The sequence below is a fragment of the Microplitis demolitor genome, chromosome 1 (genome assembly GCF_026212275.2).
Source record: "Microplitis demolitor isolate Queensland-Clemson2020A chromosome 1, iyMicDemo2.1a, whole genome shotgun sequence".
Taxonomy (NCBI): domain Eukaryota; kingdom Metazoa; phylum Arthropoda; class Insecta; order Hymenoptera; family Braconidae; genus Microplitis; species Microplitis demolitor.
The window spans coordinates 18,783,003-18,800,615 of record NC_068545.1 but is presented as its reverse complement, the minus strand read 5'-3'; the positions used below and the strand labels follow the sequence as shown (position 1 = coordinate 18,800,615).

The 17,613-nt window shown below is 32.5% G+C and overlaps 6 protein-coding genes across 7 annotated transcripts; 2 read left to right on the top strand and 4 right to left on the bottom strand.

Annotated features, from left to right (window-relative positions):
• Window positions 1–34: 34 nt before the first annotated feature.
• LOC103577986 (N(4)-(Beta-N-acetylglucosaminyl)-L-asparaginase) lies at window positions 35–1,577 on the bottom strand. The gene is made up of 5 exons (XM_008558906.2): window positions 1,400–1,577; window positions 1,164–1,320; window positions 872–1,097; window positions 374–672; window positions 35–287 (listed from the first exon to the last, which is right to left on the bottom strand). The coding sequence occupies exons 1-5, from the start codon at window positions 1,533–1,535 to the stop codon at window positions 35–37; spliced, it is 1,071 nt and encodes a 356-aa protein (XP_008557128.1). The 5' UTR covers window positions 1,536–1,577.
• Window positions 1,578–1,675: 98 nt separating this feature from the next.
• LOC103577993 (replication protein A 70 kDa DNA-binding subunit) lies at window positions 1,676–5,632 on the bottom strand. Its single transcript, XM_008558914.3, has 13 exons — window positions 5,410–5,632; window positions 5,275–5,322; window positions 4,992–5,185; window positions 4,655–4,857; window positions 4,372–4,471; window positions 4,137–4,299; window positions 3,843–4,047; window positions 3,635–3,747; window positions 3,392–3,558; window positions 3,084–3,312; window positions 2,927–3,010; window positions 2,630–2,824; window positions 1,676–2,388 (listed from the first exon to the last, which is right to left on the bottom strand). Exons 1-13 carry the CDS (start codon window positions 5,440–5,442, stop codon window positions 2,272–2,274), a joined length of 1,851 nt encoding a protein of 616 aa, XP_008557136.1. The 5' UTR covers window positions 5,443–5,632; the 3' UTR covers window positions 1,676–2,271.
• A 420-nt stretch (window positions 5,633–6,052) lies between these two features.
• On the top strand, window positions 6,053–12,383 carry LOC103577999 (WD-repeat containing protein). The gene is made up of 9 exons (XM_008558918.1): window positions 6,053–6,341; window positions 6,499–7,010; window positions 7,088–7,357; window positions 7,430–7,581; window positions 9,146–9,243; window positions 9,392–9,752; window positions 9,827–10,038; window positions 10,123–10,473; window positions 10,539–12,383. Exons 2-9 carry the CDS (start codon window positions 6,645–6,647, stop codon window positions 12,059–12,061), a joined length of 3,333 nt encoding a protein of 1,110 aa, XP_008557140.1. The 5' UTR covers window positions 6,053–6,341; window positions 6,499–6,644; the 3' UTR covers window positions 12,062–12,383.
• Window positions 12,384–12,459: 76 nt separating this feature from the next.
• Window positions 12,460–14,332, top strand: LOC103578003 (tRNA (adenine(58)-N(1))-methyltransferase non-catalytic subunit TRM6). Its single transcript, XM_008558926.2, has one exon. It carries the CDS (start codon window positions 12,847–12,849, stop codon window positions 14,224–14,226), a length of 1,380 nt encoding a protein of 459 aa, XP_008557148.1. The 5' UTR covers window positions 12,460–12,846; the 3' UTR covers window positions 14,227–14,332.
• A 156-nt stretch (window positions 14,333–14,488) lies between these two features.
• LOC103578011 (titin homolog) lies at window positions 14,489–15,768 on the bottom strand. The gene is made up of 5 exons (XM_008558934.3): window positions 15,649–15,768; window positions 15,187–15,551; window positions 14,980–15,115; window positions 14,845–14,898; window positions 14,489–14,721 (listed from the first exon to the last, which is right to left on the bottom strand). Exons 1-5 carry the CDS (start codon window positions 15,649–15,651, stop codon window positions 14,569–14,571), a joined length of 711 nt encoding a protein of 236 aa, XP_008557156.1. The 5' UTR covers window positions 15,652–15,768; the 3' UTR covers window positions 14,489–14,568.
• Window positions 15,769–15,912: 144 nt separating this feature from the next.
• On the bottom strand, window positions 15,913–17,608 carry LOC103578020 (Golgi SNAP receptor complex member 1). 2 transcript variants are annotated; one of them, XM_008558946.2, is made up of 5 exons: window positions 17,394–17,608; window positions 16,950–17,125; window positions 16,658–16,839; window positions 16,522–16,590; window positions 15,913–16,451 (listed from the first exon to the last, which is right to left on the bottom strand). In XM_008558946.2, the coding sequence occupies exons 1-5, from the start codon at window positions 17,425–17,427 to the stop codon at window positions 16,214–16,216; spliced, it is 699 nt and encodes a 232-aa protein (XP_008557168.1). In that variant the 5' UTR covers window positions 17,428–17,608; the 3' UTR covers window positions 15,913–16,213. The 2 variants fall into 2 exon arrangements, with proteins under 2 accessions (XP_008557168.1, XP_008557177.1); XM_008558955.2 differs by having other exon boundaries at window positions 16,522–16,587.
• Window positions 17,609–17,613: the final 5 nt, after the last annotated feature.

Genomic DNA, 17,613 nt, shown 5'->3' with positions numbered 1-17,613 from the left:
TTGATTACAAAATGTAAGTATTAATCAAATATATTTAAATTAATGTCACTTGTTTGATTGAATTGAAACAATTAATGCGTAATAATGTCGGTTTCCCAAGTGCTGCATTACTAACAAAATAAGGAAAAGAAGCGAATCCGTTGCAAGCTGCACCATAATCCCCATTTTTATCGAGTGCTATAACAGCACCCCTGAACATGGGATAGTGTTTAGCTATTCTCTTTACTGCTACTGCTGCAGCCTCCGTTGGTGAAGCTCCTCGGCGCATTTCTTCAACAGCGAGGAAGCTAATAAACAATTCCGTTGGATTATAGTTGATTCATTTCAATACTCAACTACTTACGATTAAAAAAAGAATATATTTTCTAGGTACCTGGGTAAGAAACGCATCATTACATCACCATCTCCAGTACCGGCAGCAGCACCAACTTCTTGATCAGCATAAGCACCAGCCCCGGGAACTGGCGAGTCTCCAACACGCCCTGGTATCTTGTGATTCGCTCCATTAGTCGATGTGCCAGCAGCTATATTTCCATTACTGTCCATCGCAATTATACCAATCGTATCATGATTATCTTCAATGTCAGTTAATTCCAAATCAATCCTACTAGTAATTGATTTTTTTACAGGATTGTATGGCCCACATGAAGTCGATGGATCAGGGTTGACATTCTATAAAAAATTATTCATTTTATTTAGGGTAGAAATAGCATTGGTAGCTACTGCTCCATTTTTTAACATTTAATACTTTGTTTCAATTAATGAAAAAGTATCAAAAAATTTCCACTGCAACAAAGCCTGGCAAAAAGGATCTTTGTCAAAACCTGTACCTCTACCCTCTCTAAATATAATCTCTGGTATATGAGCATACTTTCCAGAAGTTAGGCTGACAATTATTTTTCATCCAAGATTCCCACATATTTTTCGAGAAATCAGTTGTCAGCGACTCATGCTTGAATCCCATCTTCACAGCAAAGTCAGTAGCAAGAGATCCAGCTAGTAATGTGTGGTCTGTATTTTCAAGGACCTTCCGTGCAACTGATATAGCGTTTTTAATGTTTCTTATGCCACCAACAGCTCCAACATCCATATTTACTCTATGCAAACAGTATAAATTTGTTCATTCAATTAAGTACTCAAGTAATTAATAATGAACTGAATACCCGTCCATGATCATAGCATCCAATGTAGTTTCACCAGCTTCATCTGGACTACCACCGTATCCGACAGTAGTACGACACTGCAGTTCTTCGCATAAACTACCGGCACCTTCAATTGCGTCTATTGAACTTTTATTTTCTTCATTTAAAATTTTCCATGCTTCATAAAACAAATATAAATAAATAAATAAATAAAAAACCTTTGGTATTTGTAATAATAATAATTATTCAAAACTTACCATGCTGGGTTGCATTCAAATAATCCCACGTAATTACCACCAATGGACTCGGATTATTCGCCAAAGAATTTATCAGCAAAAATTTATTTGAAAAAAATAATAGACTTAGCAGATTGACTGGTAGTGCAGCTTTCATTTTGCTCTATGACTTAAGACTGAGCTTAATTGTTTGGAGTGTAAATTTATAGAATGGTGATAAAATAGCACAAGAGAGGGTAATGATTGATGAATGGAATTTTTTTATCTCTTAGATTAGAAAAAATAATAATAAATATGTCTGATTAATTTTTATTAAAAAAAAATTACAAATACAAAATATTTCAAATATTTACTGAAACTTAACAAGCAATAAATACTTTGAGGTTAAAGGAACCGTTTTTAAATTTTCAAATATAAGGTCAAGTACTCGTTGGTCCCTATATCATATCCATGGGTACATACATATTTCATGATTTCAAAACAGGCTATTTTCTTACTGATTAAAGTCAACACAAATTTTACTATTTAGTACTGAGATGAAATTTATGTAGTCTGGAATCTATAAAAACTTTGTATCTATGAAATATATTAAAAATAGTTTTTTGAAGGGCTAGGGACTGATCATTTTACTGAAGTATCACTGGCTGGTTCATTTTTTTTACTATTACAAACTTTGAGATTTATTACTATCAATTAATGATTTATTTTTATCACCTTACATACTTTTGTATACTTTTAAATAATAAATAATAGATAAAATTATAATTTATCTTTTTGAAATCTAAATTGGTGACGATAATAATAGTATTACATAATTAATATTAATTATTGAAAAAAGAAAAAAAGGCGGAATCTTTTGAATTGAATTTTGAAAAGTAAATAATAAATTAAAGTTATTTAATATCATGAATATTCGTAATCTTTTTGAGTTCATTGACCAAGTGTTTGTTGTAGGTTTTGTAATCGATTGGTGTACAGTTAATAATATTTCCTTTCAATCGTTGCTCATCCTGAAAGCAGTTAAAAATATTATATTTATTTATAAAAATATAAAACATATGTACAGTCGAACTCTATTAACTCGAACAGTTAGTCTACAGAGCGGAAATTTTCGAGCTAACGGATACCGATTTCGAGTTAACAGATACCGGAGCGCAGCTCGTAATGGGGATCAAGATTGAGGGAAAATTCCGAGATAATGGAATCCAAGTTAACGGAGTTCGACTGTAAATTTATTTATTGGATACACACATTGTAAGTGTCCATCTTCATTCGCACTTGGAAAATATGAGAAGAGAAAGAAACGTCGGAAAATTTATCATTGTATTCATCTGGTTGGTTTTCACTCAATTCGCCAAGCTCTTGACTATTTATACCAAGAATTTTTTCCCCAGTTTCATTGAACGCTGTGACCCATAAATTAGCACTCCAGTCTGTTATGGCCATCTAAACAACATTTTTTTTAAATTAATTTATTGTATAAAAAAAAAAAAAAAAAAAAAAAAAAAAAAAAAAAAAAAAAAAAAAATATTTGTAGAAACCACTTACATTCGCCAACAAACGGTAATGGAAGTTGGGGTACTCTTTGTTACATTTTTCACACCGGAACATTCCGTTGCTTTGGTCAAGAACCTGGACAAATAAAAATCAATCATTGCAATGAATGTTGGATAGCATTTTAAAAATCAATAAAAATTATAGTTACTTTTTTGTTGCAAGAATCACTTGGACAAGCTTTGTACAGAGCACGGTCAGGACGAATTAAACTGATGGTTGCTTTACACATGAAGGTTGTGGGCACATCCATGGAAGACCGACCTCTTTCTTCAGCTTCTGCTAATGTCATCCATTCACAATTTGCAATAGTACCACCAGCTTTCGATAATGATTTCGCTTCCTCTCTTTGTCCTTCATTAAGGAACCATGCGCGGAGCCTTAAATAAATAAATAAATAAATAGTTATGTAAATTAATATAGACAATTAAAAATAAGGATATGAACTGTATAAATTACCTATGAGCATCAGGAATATCAGGATCTAATTGCATGGCTGTTGACGAAATGGTGGACAAATTTTTTCCACTTTGAAATTCTCCAATACGAACACCTTTCAGAGCAATAACTGGATTATTTGATCCGTCAAAAGTTTCTGCTTGAGTTCCCCAAAGCGTAAGAGTGATCTGTAATTAATAATAAATTTTTTTTTTAAATTAATAATAAATTATTCATGATGCTCATGATAACTAAAATAATTACCAAGGTGTTGGAGGTATCAACAAGATGGACATCTCTCTTACGTAATTCTCGGCCGGTGTTTCTTGATGTAAGATTCTGAACATTTTCAAAAGACTTGACAACCGCTAATACATCTGGCAGCAAAATATAAAATTAATAATAATAATGATATAGTTTTACATTGTCATACTAATTAAAATTAAGTAAGTATTAAATTTGAATACGACACCTATGATTTGGTCTTTTGGCAAATTTTCAACCTCACTGATATTTACAAAATTGTAATTCATCATCGGTATATCTTCACATGTATCATGACAAGGAATTATTTCAGTATCTATATTTAGTGTCATCTCGTAATCATTATTCGTAGTATTAAAATTTTTATTGGCGACTTTTAAAATACCGCGGGATATATAATAAATTTGTCCCACCTAAAAACAATTAAAGTCATTCAAATCAATAAAATAACATAAAATATATTCATTAGTCATTATGCATAAAATAAAGTAAAATTAATTACTTCAATTGTGTTATAGAATTTATCAACAGTATCAGTGAATCCAGTGCATCTTATTTCACCGCTTTCATCAACAAGTGTCATGTTAAATAATTTTCCATCTCCACGCGAGTTGCTCCATGTTCTAATATCTGATTTACTTGCAACTCTGGCTTTAATTACCCATCTAGTTATCAAATAAATAGATTTTATAAATTTAATAAGCGAGTGTTTTTAAATAACGATCATAGAAACTTACTTATTTTGGTATGGACTCAATGCAGCAATCGGGCTAGTCATTATAGAAGCTCCTGAATTCAAAGATTCATTCAGACGACGTTTTTGATTCGCATTGGCATCTGATAAAAAATATGACAGTATATTGTAATGGAATACGAATATATATAATTATAATCTTTTACTTATTTAGCAATTAGTTGGCTATATGTCAACTGGAGGTTAATTGAAGTAATTGAAATTTTTGAATAATCAGAGAATTTAAAAACAAATGACAGTATGAGTAATGAATCACGAAAACTTACTAAATGGCGCGTTATTTTGAGCAGGTCTTTTATTTTGATTTTGTCCAACATTTTCAGCATTCGATGAAGTGTCTGCTCTTTGAGTTGGTTTCTCTTCTCCACTAGCTCCAGATTCTTTTCCTTGTTGGACTGGGTGTCCAATTTTCCCAGCAACTTCACTGCCGGGTACTTTAACTTCGATTCCCAAAATTACCATAATTTTTCTATAAGAAAAATAAATAACATTTCAAATTTTAAAATAATTATGATAAAATAAAATTTTTTAGTGCCTGCTACTTTCAGAATTATAAATAATTAACTAAAAATTAAAAGCGTAGGAAATGTAAAATAAATTTGCCTCATTTTTCCTGCATTGTTGGCATTGCTCAATGCGTAACGAGTAATTTCAATGATAGAATAATCCGACAATTCATTATTTGTGACCATGCTGTTGAGCTGGGTCGCGAGCATCGTAAATGAATTGCTTGTGACTCCATCAGACAAAAGTAATCTGTAACGTTCATTCTCGGTGCTCGCTAATCTCTTGGTGCCCTGAAAAAACACACATAACCAAACGGTAACAATAGACAAAGGAATAATCCAGAACTTTCTGATATTTAAATGATAAATTAATATTTTACCAATATTTGAAAAATAGGTTTCTCGACTTCAATGCCCTGAGCGATTTCCTAGAAAAAAAAAACATATAAAATAATTATTTATGTGGTGAAATGATTATTGTCATCAACATAGATAACAGATGAAATAATTATTACATTTAATGCTCCCTTGGACAATGGAATTGTCATCTTGATTAATTATTTAATTACTTTAATAATCTCGAATTTATAATTTTATAAAAGACACGAATTATTGAGAGTTTATTAACAACTGCGAGCGGCGTAATTCACTTGATAAATTTTTCTTTTGTCACCAATACTTCAATATACATATAATGGCGAGTTCCCGCGCAATATTTATTTAGCGTTCTGTTTACTAAAAGGCGGGCTTTTAGTGAAAGTTATCTTAAATTAAGGTGCGATTTCATACTGACAGCCGCTCGTTTTGAGCGTCAAAATTTTTTGTCACATGACAGATTTTTAAATTTCGCGCTTTGAAAATCTAATACTCTCCAGTTTTTATACTTCTTATAAACGTCAAAAAATACAAAGTCATGGGAAAAGACCGAAATACTAAGAAATATTTAAAATAATTTTTTACAATGACTGCCATTAAATTTTTCACACACCGCGAAATTTAAAAATCTGTCACGCGATAAAATTTGCCACCTAAAAACGCGCGTCAAAGACCAGCATGAAAAACGCCTGTATGAACTAAAATATATAAAAAACAAGTTTCATAGAAACGTAGTAAGGTCTCAGTGATATATTATAGTATATATTAAAGTTGAGACGAAAATTTCTAATCACCCGCCGTCGTCGGTTCTATTGCAGTGTGTATTTATTGGTAGTTTGCAACGCCAAAATAAATTTTTCCAAACTTTATAAATTTTGTTTGTCTTCATATTTGTAATACAATAATTTGTTCAAAATTTAAATATTTAAAACAAAGTAGCGACGTTATTGCAGGTCTTTAATTTATAGTTCAAACAATTCTTCAAGTATAGATGTACATGTATATATATATTTGTGTTACGTGTGTGTGTTGGTGAAAGAGACTTAAGTTTAAGTAGCAGCCACGCCGTCAAGTAATTATAAACAGATTTATTATTCGTAATAAAAATAATAATTATTATTAATAATTAACATTATTGAATGAAATTAAAAATTTTTTAAATCTTATCGGTAACAAATATTTGATTGTAGTAACACTTAAATAATTATTGATAATTAAATGTGTTGCAGACAGACTAGATGATACGGGTTTGAAAATGGAGACACCCATTCACTTGAATTTCTTAGTCCTAACCTAGATAACAATGATAAAAAGTCTTTGACGATTATTTGTGATTAGCAAGGGATTTAAATCATTGTTATTTTTTTAATTAACAATGTCGACCAACGTTCAGTTCGCGAATCCACCCCCGCCGACGGGGATAAGTTTACCCAACATGTCAGTCCCACCACCGACGACTCCAAATTTATCAGCACCCCCGCCTAATTTGACTACGATAAACACCAGCACTGGAGGATTCCAGTCGCAGCAGCTCCAACAGCAGCAGCAACAGCAACAAAGATTTCTCAACCATCGAGATAGCGCACGAGGATTCTTCAAACCCTTTCGGCCGTATCATGCCCCGAAAATAATCTCCGGTGGGCAGGATGCTCTGCAAGATGAGTTTGACGGCAAGAGATTGAGAAAATCTGTCATGAGGAAGACAGTAGATTATAATTCGGCGATAATAAAAACTCTTGAGGTTATTAATTTATTATTTTCTTTATTTTAATTATAATACTTGTGTATTTGTTTGCTAATTTATCTTGGTATTTTTAGAACCGTGTATGGCAACGGGACTTCCGTGATAGACGTCCTCTTCAGCCGGATGTTATGTACTATCCAGACCTTTTGCCGCCTCCGAGTTACGTGGACAATCCGATAAACTCAGTGACTACGAGGTTCGTTAAAACAGCGACGAATAAAATGCGATGTCCTATTTTTTGTATGGCCTGGACTCCAGAAGGTCGACGTCTCGTTACTGGAGCATCGAGCGGGGAATTCACCCTCTGGAACGGTCTTACGTTTAATTTCGAAACCATCCTTCAGGTATTCTATCTTAAAAAGTAATAAATTTTCGCCTCAATTCGTATTGACACGATAAATTTTTTGCGCACACAGGCACACGACAGCCCGGTAAGGACAATGGTTTGGTCGCACAATGAAAGCTGGATGGTGACGGGGGACCACTCGGGCTACGTCAAGTACTGGCAGAGCAACATGAACAACGTCAAGATGTTTCAGGCGCACAAAGAAGCGATTAGAGGACTCAGGTATATCATCATCCACCACTCTAGCCCTTTCGTTTCTCGTGACACTATGCTATTTATTCGAACTGCTATCGTCTTCGTGTACTGCTGGAGTGCTCCAAGTCAAATGGACTTTCTGTTACTCTGTTTTCTTCGATGGATTAAAATCATTTCTTATTTTTACCGCGATCCACCATGAGTTTTCGGATATTTATATTTAGTAAATAAATTAATTTATTAATCGTATGACGATAATAATAATGATTAACCATTGTTACTATTATTCAAAGAATAATTAAATTCATGGTTTTTTAAATGCGCGATAAATTGATGGTAGGGGTGTGTCTGCGTGCGTGGTCCGGTAGATCTATTGTGTACGTATGAGCGTATGTGATCCCGGCCATGAAAATAAATAAATTTCGCTCTGATAAATATTATTTAATCGTTAATCATCAGTACTTTCTATAAGTTACGTCATCATTTCGTAATAAACTTTTATAAATTCATAAACTTTTTTTTCGCGGCAACCCTTGCCGTCAATTTGCGGACTGGTGTATATTTAAATTGCGGGCGCAAATAAATATCTGTAATTGTGCTTGGTTACAAATAAACTGAAGCTGCACCCCATCTAGATTCCTGACCATTGATATATCTATATATATATATATACATATAAATATATACATGTATATATTTTACATATACATATTTGATAAATAATAATAAAGATTTAATCCTGCCTCCTTATTTACAATATCCAAATGGAAAATATATTATAATATAATTATTTTTTTTTGTTTTTGATAATAAAATTTTGGAGGAAATGTATTAATGACTAAGACGATCGACAGTTACGATAACATTATTACGTGGGTGAATTACACATGTGCATGAATGTGATTATGAAAGTGAAAGAATGGGGGTGAGAGCAGCAGCATTTTTTTAAAAAATTAAATTTATTTAATGTACACATTCCCGTTCGTTATTTTTGTATACAATAAAAATTTGATCTGCAAGTAAAATTATTTTTAAAAGTAACAATTCATGGAAACATCTTCCGGTGGTCATGTGGCATCGATAGTAAATTTATCATTAGTATTATTATTATTATTATTATTAGTTATTATGTAAATTAAACTGATAGTCATTGATCATACACGAGTACTCCATCAAGTGACTACTCAGTTAAATCACTCGTGTGCCAGGTATGACTGTCGGAGATTATTATTCGTTCGTAGTTGCTCCCTTTTTTAAACTAAAATCTACTAATAGCTTCTTGTTATTTATTTAAATTTAAAAATATTTTAATTACAAAGAAAGTCAACGGAAGTAAATTGCTGGGCTTAGTTACGGATAATTAAAATATTATTTTATAAATAAACTCGGTGTATTTGCAATCGATTTGATTAATCTCAGCGCGTATATTTTATCAGTTTCAGCTTTTTTTATAATTTAAAATAAAGTAATAAAATACAACACAATATTTATTTACTTATTTATATATTTATAAAATTAATATTAGTAATTAATAATAAATAAAAGTGGGGTCGGTGTAGTATGTAATTATTATGTTTTTTTCGGCGGGTAGTTTCAGTCCAACGGATCACAAATTGGCGACTTGCAGTGACGACGGAACCGTCAGAATTTGGGACTTTCTACGCTGCCATGAGGAGAGAATACTCAGGGGTATATTTTTTTATTTATTTTCATATCAATTAAGTGTTCAATATTCATAAAAAATATTCAAATAATAAAAATAAAAAAGAAATCTATTATAAAATATAAGTAAGCAAGGAAGAAATAGAAGGAGGGATAACTAGGTATTTGTATATAGGTCACGGCGCGGATGTTAAATGTGTCCACTGGCATCCACAAAAAAGTCTAGTCATCTCCGGGAGCAAAGATAATCAGCAGCCAATAAAATTATGGGATCCAAAGACTGGTCAGTCGTTGGCTACCTTACACGCTCACAAAAGTACTGTCATGGATGTCAAATGGAACGAAAACGGAAATTGGCTAGTAACGGCGTCGAGGGATCATCTGCTGAAGCTTTTCGATTTGAGAAATTTGAGCCAAGAGGTTCAAACCTTTCGCGGTCACAAAAAAGAAGCTTCGAGTGTTGCTTGGCATCCGAGTCATGAAGGTCTTTTTTGCAGTGGCGGCAGCGACGGCGCTATTCTTTTCTGGCACGTCGGGTAAGAGATCTATTTATTTTTATTTTATATTATATTATTTGATTAACGTTAATTTGAATTTTATTTTATCGTAGAGCCGACAAAGAAGTAGGCGCTATAGAGCAAGCCCACGACAGTATTGTCTGGACACTTGCATGGCATCCATTAGGTCACATTCTTTGCTCTGGCAGCAATGATCACACTTCGAAATTCTGGACACGAAATCGCCCAGGAGATCTCATGAGAGATAAATATAATCTCAACACCTTACCTGCGGGAGCGGCTGGTGTTGATGATCATGAAATTGGTAGCGTATTTTTAATTGACTCATTAATTTATTTTGTAAATGTAATTAAAAACTGAAATTTTATTTTTGTTATTGATACTTCAGCTGATGAGGCTGCAGTAATACCGGGAATGGGTCCTGAAGATAAAATAAATGAGTTCGACATTGAACAATCAATGGAAGAAGACACTTCGCAGGGTATACCTGGTTTGGACCTCGACCACGCTGCTGAAGAGAGTAAAAAACTCGCGGCAAGTAAAAAGGTCCCGTACAGCAAACCCATTCCGCGTAACTTCCAAGCGCAGTGGAATGAAATGGAAGCTGAAGACCCAGAACAAGTAGAAGCGTTGAATGCTATTGTCAATCAGTTGATTGAAACGACCCCGGGAGCAGTACCTTTGAATGAAGTTGCACCAAATGCTATTATTTTATATGGAAAAATAATTCCCGTGGAACGTAAGTATTTTATTCTTATTGAAAATATATTTTTACTTTATTATAATTATTATTTTATTTTCTAGCTGGCTCAAAACTTGCTGATGCTATCGTTAAAGGTAACGATGCTATAAATAAATTAATTACTGCAGGTGAAATAGAAGAACTTAAGGACGTCGTAATAAATTTACCTGAAGAAACCGAAACAGACGAAGATTATTTACAAGATGAGGGTGATATAGATTACTCGAAAGTTCCAAATATTGATTTACCTCCACCTCTGCCAAGCTCGAAGTTTGCTCAAAATCCCGAATTATTGAAAGCTTTGAATTATGGAGGGAAGCGAAAATTCGATCAATTGATTGCGTGGAGTGAAGCAAATTCAACTGATCGAAATAATAAAATGCATCAACCTGTGTTTGGTGTCGGCGGAATGTCTGAAGACTCGACATCAATTAATAGCGACAGTGATTTAAGGCTAATGGTGGGTATGAAAAATTCACAGGATCAAAATAATTATTTCGCTAATCAAGATGAGGATCTCAGAAGAATGAACAGTGTAGATAGTCGTGGAGGAATGGTTCGTGGGGATGAGGATATGAGAATGAATGTATCTGCTGCGTCAGCTAGTGGTCCAGGAAGGCCGCCAGGTGGAATGATGAATGAGTTTGACATGCGCAATTCGTTTGATATCAGAAATTCATTTGGTGACAGGGATTTCAGGCATTTAGGACCACCTCCAATTCTCGGAGGGTTCAAGAAACCTTCTATGGACGGTGGTGATAATTTTGGTAGCGGAGATATGGATCGTGATGGACGACAGAGACCTTGGGATGATGAAAAAGGAATGAACAGTGGTTTGAATGACGGGCGTTCTAATTTCGATAAACGAGATATGTCTTCAAATATGTCAGGTAGTAATATGTCAATGTCAATGGGAAATATGCCTCCAGGAAATATGGGTTCGAATCACCATAACATGCAGAATATCAGTCCAAATATGCCACCTCCGTCGATATTATCCATGATGCCTCCTCATCACCAGCATCACCAGGCAATGAATCATCTTTCAAACATGCAGAATAAAAACAATCCAAATATGATGGGAGGTAATGACAATAGTGGCCCAATGCCGCCACATTTGATGCACATGCCGCCTAACTTTGGACCCAACGGTCCACCACCCATGCCCCCTAACTTCGGGCCCAACTTCCGACCGCCCAATGGAAATTATGGACCCAATCAACCTTATCGACCAAATCCCATGGCACCCTTTGCACCTAGTCAAAACGTGCCGTTCAATAACAATTTCCCTCCTCCCAATTTCCGGGGTCCAAACTCCGGCAACAATCAAATGCCTCCAAACTTCGACCGTCCTCCAGGCTTTGGACCGAACTTCCGCAATCAAATGTCAGCAGGCAATCAGTCCGGCCACGGACCCGGTGGTAATTTCAATTCTGGATTCGGTAAAAATTACAACAACAGTGGCGGCAGTGGCGGTAATATGGGCAGCGGTGGTGGCAGTGGTAGTGGTGGCGGTAATAATTCTGGTGGGAATAAAAATGGCCCCAACCGTGGTCAACGATTTAGAAAAAATGTTCCAAACTAATCGATAACTGTCAATGACTCTCTTAATGAGTGATTAAATAATGATAATAATGAAATTTAAATTGTAATATATTATACAGTCCATTGAGTGATCTGTCGTCTTTTTAAATAATACCGGGTCACTTTCACGAGTTGCCTTGGAGTGGAATAATATATATTCCAACACGAGGAAATACCCCATTATATATAATAATGATAATAATAATAATAATATTAATAATTATAATTATAATAATAGATAACAGGCAATTGCGTGTACTTGAGATGATGAAAAAAGTAGATTCCAGAAGACAATTTACTTAATAAAAATCAATTATATCGTACACCTTTTTTTATTTTAATTACAATTACAATTTCACTTTATACTTTATTTAATAATTCCCCTCCATATTATTTTATTTTATTTATAAAATATTTAAATCCTCTGGAATATTTTGAATTTGCTTTTTCGCCGACCATTTAACCCGCCAATTATTGTAATAAGTTAATTACAAATTAAGTATTTTTATAATTTACATAAATTTAAGTTTGATTATTTTATTTTATTTCATTTCATTTTATTTATGTATGTCTATGGTTTATTAAAATATTAAATATCCCCACTCTTTTTAAATAATTTCCCGCAACATTTCACGGCGTCTCCATTCACGTGTCTTAGTGTGTAGCAACAACCAGCAGCAATATATATTTAAAATTTTAAACATAACCAAACTTAACCTACACACCAGCAGCGTGTGCACGAGTTTGTGATAAATAATTAAATAAAAAACAATAAATTGATAAATAATGGATCAGGAGACAGTATCAGTGGGGAATTATATAATTGTTCAAAAGCAAGATTACCGGAAAGTGTGCAGAGTAACACGTGATGGAACATTTTCGTTGGGTAAAGAGCAGGTTGAAATGGCTGGGGTAATTAATAAGCCTTACTGGACAACATTCAAAATGATTGGACCAGTTTCAACATCTAAAAATGGTTTGAAAACGATAACTCTTGAGGTGGCGGAGAAAGCTGAGACATCGGAAAATTTACACAAGGGATTAGCGAGCGGTAGTGATAATAGATCAATCAATGACGATGGTACGTCACAAAAATTATCTAAAGCTGAAATAGAAGATTTACGTGAAGCCGGTAAATCAAGTAAAGAAATTGTCGGGTATTTGATTGAAAACAGCAGCTCGTTCTTCTCTAAAACAGAATATTCACAGGAAAAGTATATTAAGAAAAAAGAAACAAAGTATTGTAGATATTTAACAATATTGAAACCGACTGTAGGATTGTTGCAGGAAATATATTTCAGACAGGATCCTGGTAGAGTTAATGGTTTGAGAATGGACACATTATCTCAAGTATTGTCTTACTGTGACGTTAAATCTGACGGCAAGTATCTGCTGTACGATGGGGGTTCCTGTGGTCTGTCTGCGGCCGCGATGCTGAGCAGGATTGGCGCTAAAACTCAAGGTACTTTGATAAATCTTCATCCCGGAAACCAGCCCAACTTGACACTTGTTCACGCTATGAATTTTTCTGATGAACAATTAAAGCGTATGCTTGCTGTTAATCTTTATACATTTTTACGGCTTTATTATCAGGGTGACGAAGTTATATTGGAAGAGTTGGCCAAGAAGTATGCGCTATCGGCACTGAAAAGACGTAATTCGGATCATCTTCATGGGGAAAACAACTCGAAGAAATCGAGATTAGCATCTGATGTTGTTGATGATGATTCGACGACGACGAGCGAAGAGGAAGAGAAAAAAATGAGTGATGTTCTTGAAGCAGTTATTGAAGCCGGTGATAATAATCTCGAGAAGACGACGTCATTCAATAAACCCAAGTGGTTTAATGAAACGAAAGAAGTTGTTGACTGTTTGAAAGCATCGAAGGCTGATGGCTTAGCCATCGTTGCTAAGGAACATCCTCTGAATATTGTGAATGCGCTGCTACCTTTTCTTGAGGTATCAAAACCATTTGTAATATATCACTGCTATAGAGAGCCCCTTCAAGAGACTTATGTTGCTCTCAAATCCCGTAGAGATGTGATTAATTTAAGATTACTATCAAACTTTTGTCGTGGGTACCAGGTGCTGCCTAACAGGACTCATCCGGAAATAACAACAAATGATTTAGGCGGCTATTTATTAGCTGGATATTTAGTTAGCTGAGTGTACCTCTTGTTCGTTCACAATTTTTTACAATTTTTTTTTATAAAATTAGAATTGTATAATTTTTTAAGTAATTAATTATAAATATTAATATTTAATATTTATGCCACAATAAAGAAATTTTATGATAAATTGCATCTATATTAATATCACGAGTATTTTATTAATTATTATACATTTTAAATCGATTTATACATTAGTTTATACATGTAATGATAATTTAAAAAAAAAAAGATAGTTTTTTATAAAAATATAAAATGTTTTTGTACCTAAGAAATGAAGTATTGAAACTTTATTTTTAAAATATTAGTGTTTGAATTGGCGAATACTTATTTTATTTACTTAGAGAAGATCCACTAGACGGATTTTATTCTTGTCATTACGATGGTACATCGCAATATCAGCTTCGATTAACGATTGAACACAATCCAAAGATACGTCTCCGATTTCTATGTACTTTTCATCACCATCTTTTGAATATGCATTGACTAGATCCTTTAAATTATAAATATGTGATTTATTTTATCTATATCAACTTGTCTATTAGTTGTCTATTAGAAGAAATTTATGAGTACTGACATTTAAATTGACATCAATTAGAGATTTTAAATTTCTTACCCGAAGTAAACCATGAAAATTGTCCTCTGGATAAATAATATCAACAACTCTTGCCTGAAACATGTTTATAAATACTCATATTAATATGACTATGAAATTCGATATATTTATTCAGTAACTGATAAAACTAATCACCAAATCAGCTTTGACAATTTGAAATAATCTTTTTATTTTTGCGATATCTTTATCACTCGTTACATTGTCAACATTTTCCACAGCATCTGAACACACCTCTTTCATTTTTTGTAAATTATTTTTCTCATTGACCAAACTGTAAATAAGTATTGTAAATATAAATTTATCGGTATTTAGAATATATGAGTAGTTAAAAAAATAACTTACGAACTAATACTGCTCTTCACAGCTAAAAACTTAGATTTAGTTTGGTCTAAAATTTTCTGAAGCTCTGAAATTTCTTGCAATAATTCGGATTCAAGGGAAGTAAAATCATCGACTGAATTAATGACAGGTCGTAATCTGTCATCGGGAACTGGTTCGTCACTCAATAACGCCTTTACGAACTTGAGTTGTTCGATTTGAATGTCTTCCGGGCTAACACTGGGGGAAAGTGTTTCGACTGGTTTTTTTGACAGTATTTTTATTAGTTCATTCTTTTCTTCAAGGAGATCTTTTTCAATATCTTTTAAAAACTCGTACGTTTGTTTCAGTTCATCATCTATTGCGCTTTGATTTTTATTCTGCAGATCCTGGAATAAAAAAATAATGACAGAAAAAGTAAATATTACGAGAAAAAGTTAAAACGTGAGAAATGAATTTTAATAATTTGTGTACTTGATTACTCACCATTTTATTTAAATATTTACTACATTAATTAAAAAATTTATACAAGTAGTAATAAATTAAAAATTTTAACTCATTGATAGAAACACTTATTATAGGTTATACTTGTGTTTAGATTTGAAATTTTTCCGGTACTTTTTGATAGGTTCTAATAAATCTACTTTATCTCTTTGTTCAGGTAAAGAAGAAATTTAAAATTTCAAAAGATAACTGACTGATATATTTATTAAAAAATTTTAAATAAAAATTACGTTAACAATTTAAATATAATTTTAATGAATTTATTTATTATAATTTTATTACTATCAATTTTATTCTACAGATTTTTAATATCAACAAATTATTATCGTATAAAATATATGTACATTAATTTTTTGTAATTATTATCATCCTGTAGTATCTTCTCCCTTTCCCTTCTGATAATATTTTGAACCAACTCTTAAAATTTAAAATAAAATTTCGTCACAGTCTTGCAGATTCAAATTTTTATAGAACGAGAAATTCAACATTTACTGTCGTTACTTTATCCCTCAAGTTATAAATTATAAATAATATAGTTTTTTTTTCTTTAATTGAAAGCATAGAGTAGCATTAAAAATGTGCAGAATCCAACGAGGACACCTAGGATCAACGAATCACGTCTCTTGCGTATATTTATCCTCTGTACGAGACTATTGACCATCGGAAAACGATTACTGAGATCATTAAATCGTGTTTGGATTTTTTTAAATGTCTGTCGTTGGGATACTAAATGATCTCGAGTCTCCATTGCGATACTTATTTGATCATTTAATAATCGATCAGAGCTGAAATAATTGAATAATTATTATTATCTGTAATGAGATCTATAAATTCAATTAAATTAATAATTTTTACTTGTTTATGTGCTGATTTTCTTTCAAATACATGTCCCTGCGATTTAAACCACTAGCATTTTTGTAGCTGCTGTAAATAAAAAGGAATTATAATATTTAACTTTCAGTTTATTATTCAAATTAAAAGTATGACGTACTCAATTTCTTTTCTGACACTTCCCAATAAATCTTCTCGATCTTTTCTACTGGCGAAATTATTTTGAATCTTATTGAATTCAAGTTTGTAGTCTTTCAATATTTCTTTGTGTCTCTGCATCGTATGAAGCATAGCTGCACCATTAGGTGGAATTTCACTCATCTTGTCATTGATTATCATGAGCTAGAAAAAGTAATTTCAAATTTTCATCATCAAAACTCTGCCCAATGGACAGTTAAAAAAAACTATTAGACAATTAATTTATAAATTAATGAGGAGTAACTCATAAATACTTTGGCTAGAAGTGATTCAATCTCTGATGTCATGTTTTCAAAGACATGATCTTCATCCAGCAACGGGACTGTGTCAGCACTAGCATGATTAGACCCAGTATTAATTCCTAATTTACTGTAAGCCACCAATTTAGCATCGATTTCATTCTCTACATGTCGTGCTTGTTTACGTAAGTCTTAAATTTAAAAAAATAAAATTCACTTGATTAATATCAATTATTAGCCATTGTTTACAAATAATATAAACTACAGTAGACATCTTGTATTTATTATTTATCCTCTGACGTGTCATTTTAATTCACACAATTTAATTATTCTCATACTAATTACCAACTCTTCCATAACTCATAAATGAATTTTAAAATAAATAAATTATCTATTTACTTATAATTATCATTCATTAATTAATGATTAATTAAATTTAGTTGATGTAAATAAAATTACCTTCCCAATCTCCAGCATCACTATTTTTCGCCATCGCAAAAAAAAATAATCGTTCAGTAATTAAAAAATTTAAGTTTTATTTATAATGAGTCTTAAATAATTACTGAACACTTCTACTGAATTATTATTTTATTTTTATTTCGTATTTAGTAAAAAATTTACTTATGGAAAAATTTATTCCTCTACTTTTTAAGAATTACTGTTTTTTTACGCAGTAATA

Excerpts from the sequence above, each read along its gene's own strand:
- LOC103578020 (XM_008558946.2), bottom strand. The coding sequence starts at position 17,427 with ATGGCGAAAAATAGTGATGCTGGAGATTGGGAAG. Across the intron at positions 17,126-17,393 it reads TGATGCTGGAGATTGGGAAG|ACTTACGTAAACAAGCACGA; the intron begins GTAATTTTATTT and ends TTTAAATTTAAG. Across the intron at positions 16,452-16,521 it reads GAAAATCAGCACATAAACAA|CTCTGATCGATTATTAAATG; the intron begins GTAAAAATTATT and ends CAATTATTTCAG.
- LOC103577986 (XM_008558906.2), bottom strand. The coding sequence starts at position 1,535 with ATGAAAGCTGCACTACCAGTCAATCTGCTAAGTCTATTATTTTTTTCA. Across the intron at positions 673-871 it reads GTCAGCCTAACTTCTGGAAA|AATGTCAACCCTGATCCATC; the intron begins GTATGCTCATAT and ends AATTTTTTATAG. Across the intron at positions 288-373 it reads ATGATGCGTTTCTTACCCAG|CTTCCTCGCTGTTGAAGAAA; the intron begins GTACCTAGAAAA and ends ATTGTTTATTAG.
- LOC103577999 (XM_008558918.1), top strand. The coding sequence starts at position 6,645 with ATGTCGACCAACGTTCAGTTCGCGAATCCACCCCCGCCGACGGGGATA. Across the intron at positions 7,011-7,087 it reads CGATAATAAAAACTCTTGAG|AACCGTGTATGGCAACGGGA; the intron begins GTTATTAATTTA and ends TGGTATTTTTAG. Across the intron at positions 9,753-9,826 it reads ATTCTTTTCTGGCACGTCGG|AGCCGACAAAGAAGTAGGCG; the intron begins GTAAGAGATCTA and ends ATTTTATCGTAG.
- LOC103578003 (XM_008558926.2), top strand. The coding sequence starts at position 12,847 with ATGGATCAGGAGACAGTATCAGTGGGGAATTATATAATTGTTCAAAAG.
- LOC103577993 (XM_008558914.3), bottom strand. The coding sequence starts at position 5,442 with ATGACAATTCCATTGTCCAAGGGAGCATTAAAT. Across the intron at positions 4,048-4,136 it reads AATTCTATAACACAATTGAA|GTGGGACAAATTTATTATAT; the intron begins GTAATTAATTTT and ends AATTGTTTTTAG. Across the intron at positions 2,825-2,926 it reads ATTACCGTTTGTTGGCGAAT|ATGGCCATAACAGACTGGAG; the intron begins GTAAGTGGTTTC and ends AATGTTGTTTAG.
- LOC103578011 (XM_008558934.3), bottom strand. Across the intron at positions 15,116-15,186 it reads GTGAAGAGCAGTATTAGTTC|TTTGGTCAATGAGAAAAATA; the intron begins GTAAGTTATTTT and ends ACTTATTTACAG. Across the intron at positions 14,722-14,844 it reads ATTTTCATGGTTTACTTCGG|GATCTAGTCAATGCATATTC; the intron begins GTAAGAAATTTA and ends TATAATTTAAAG.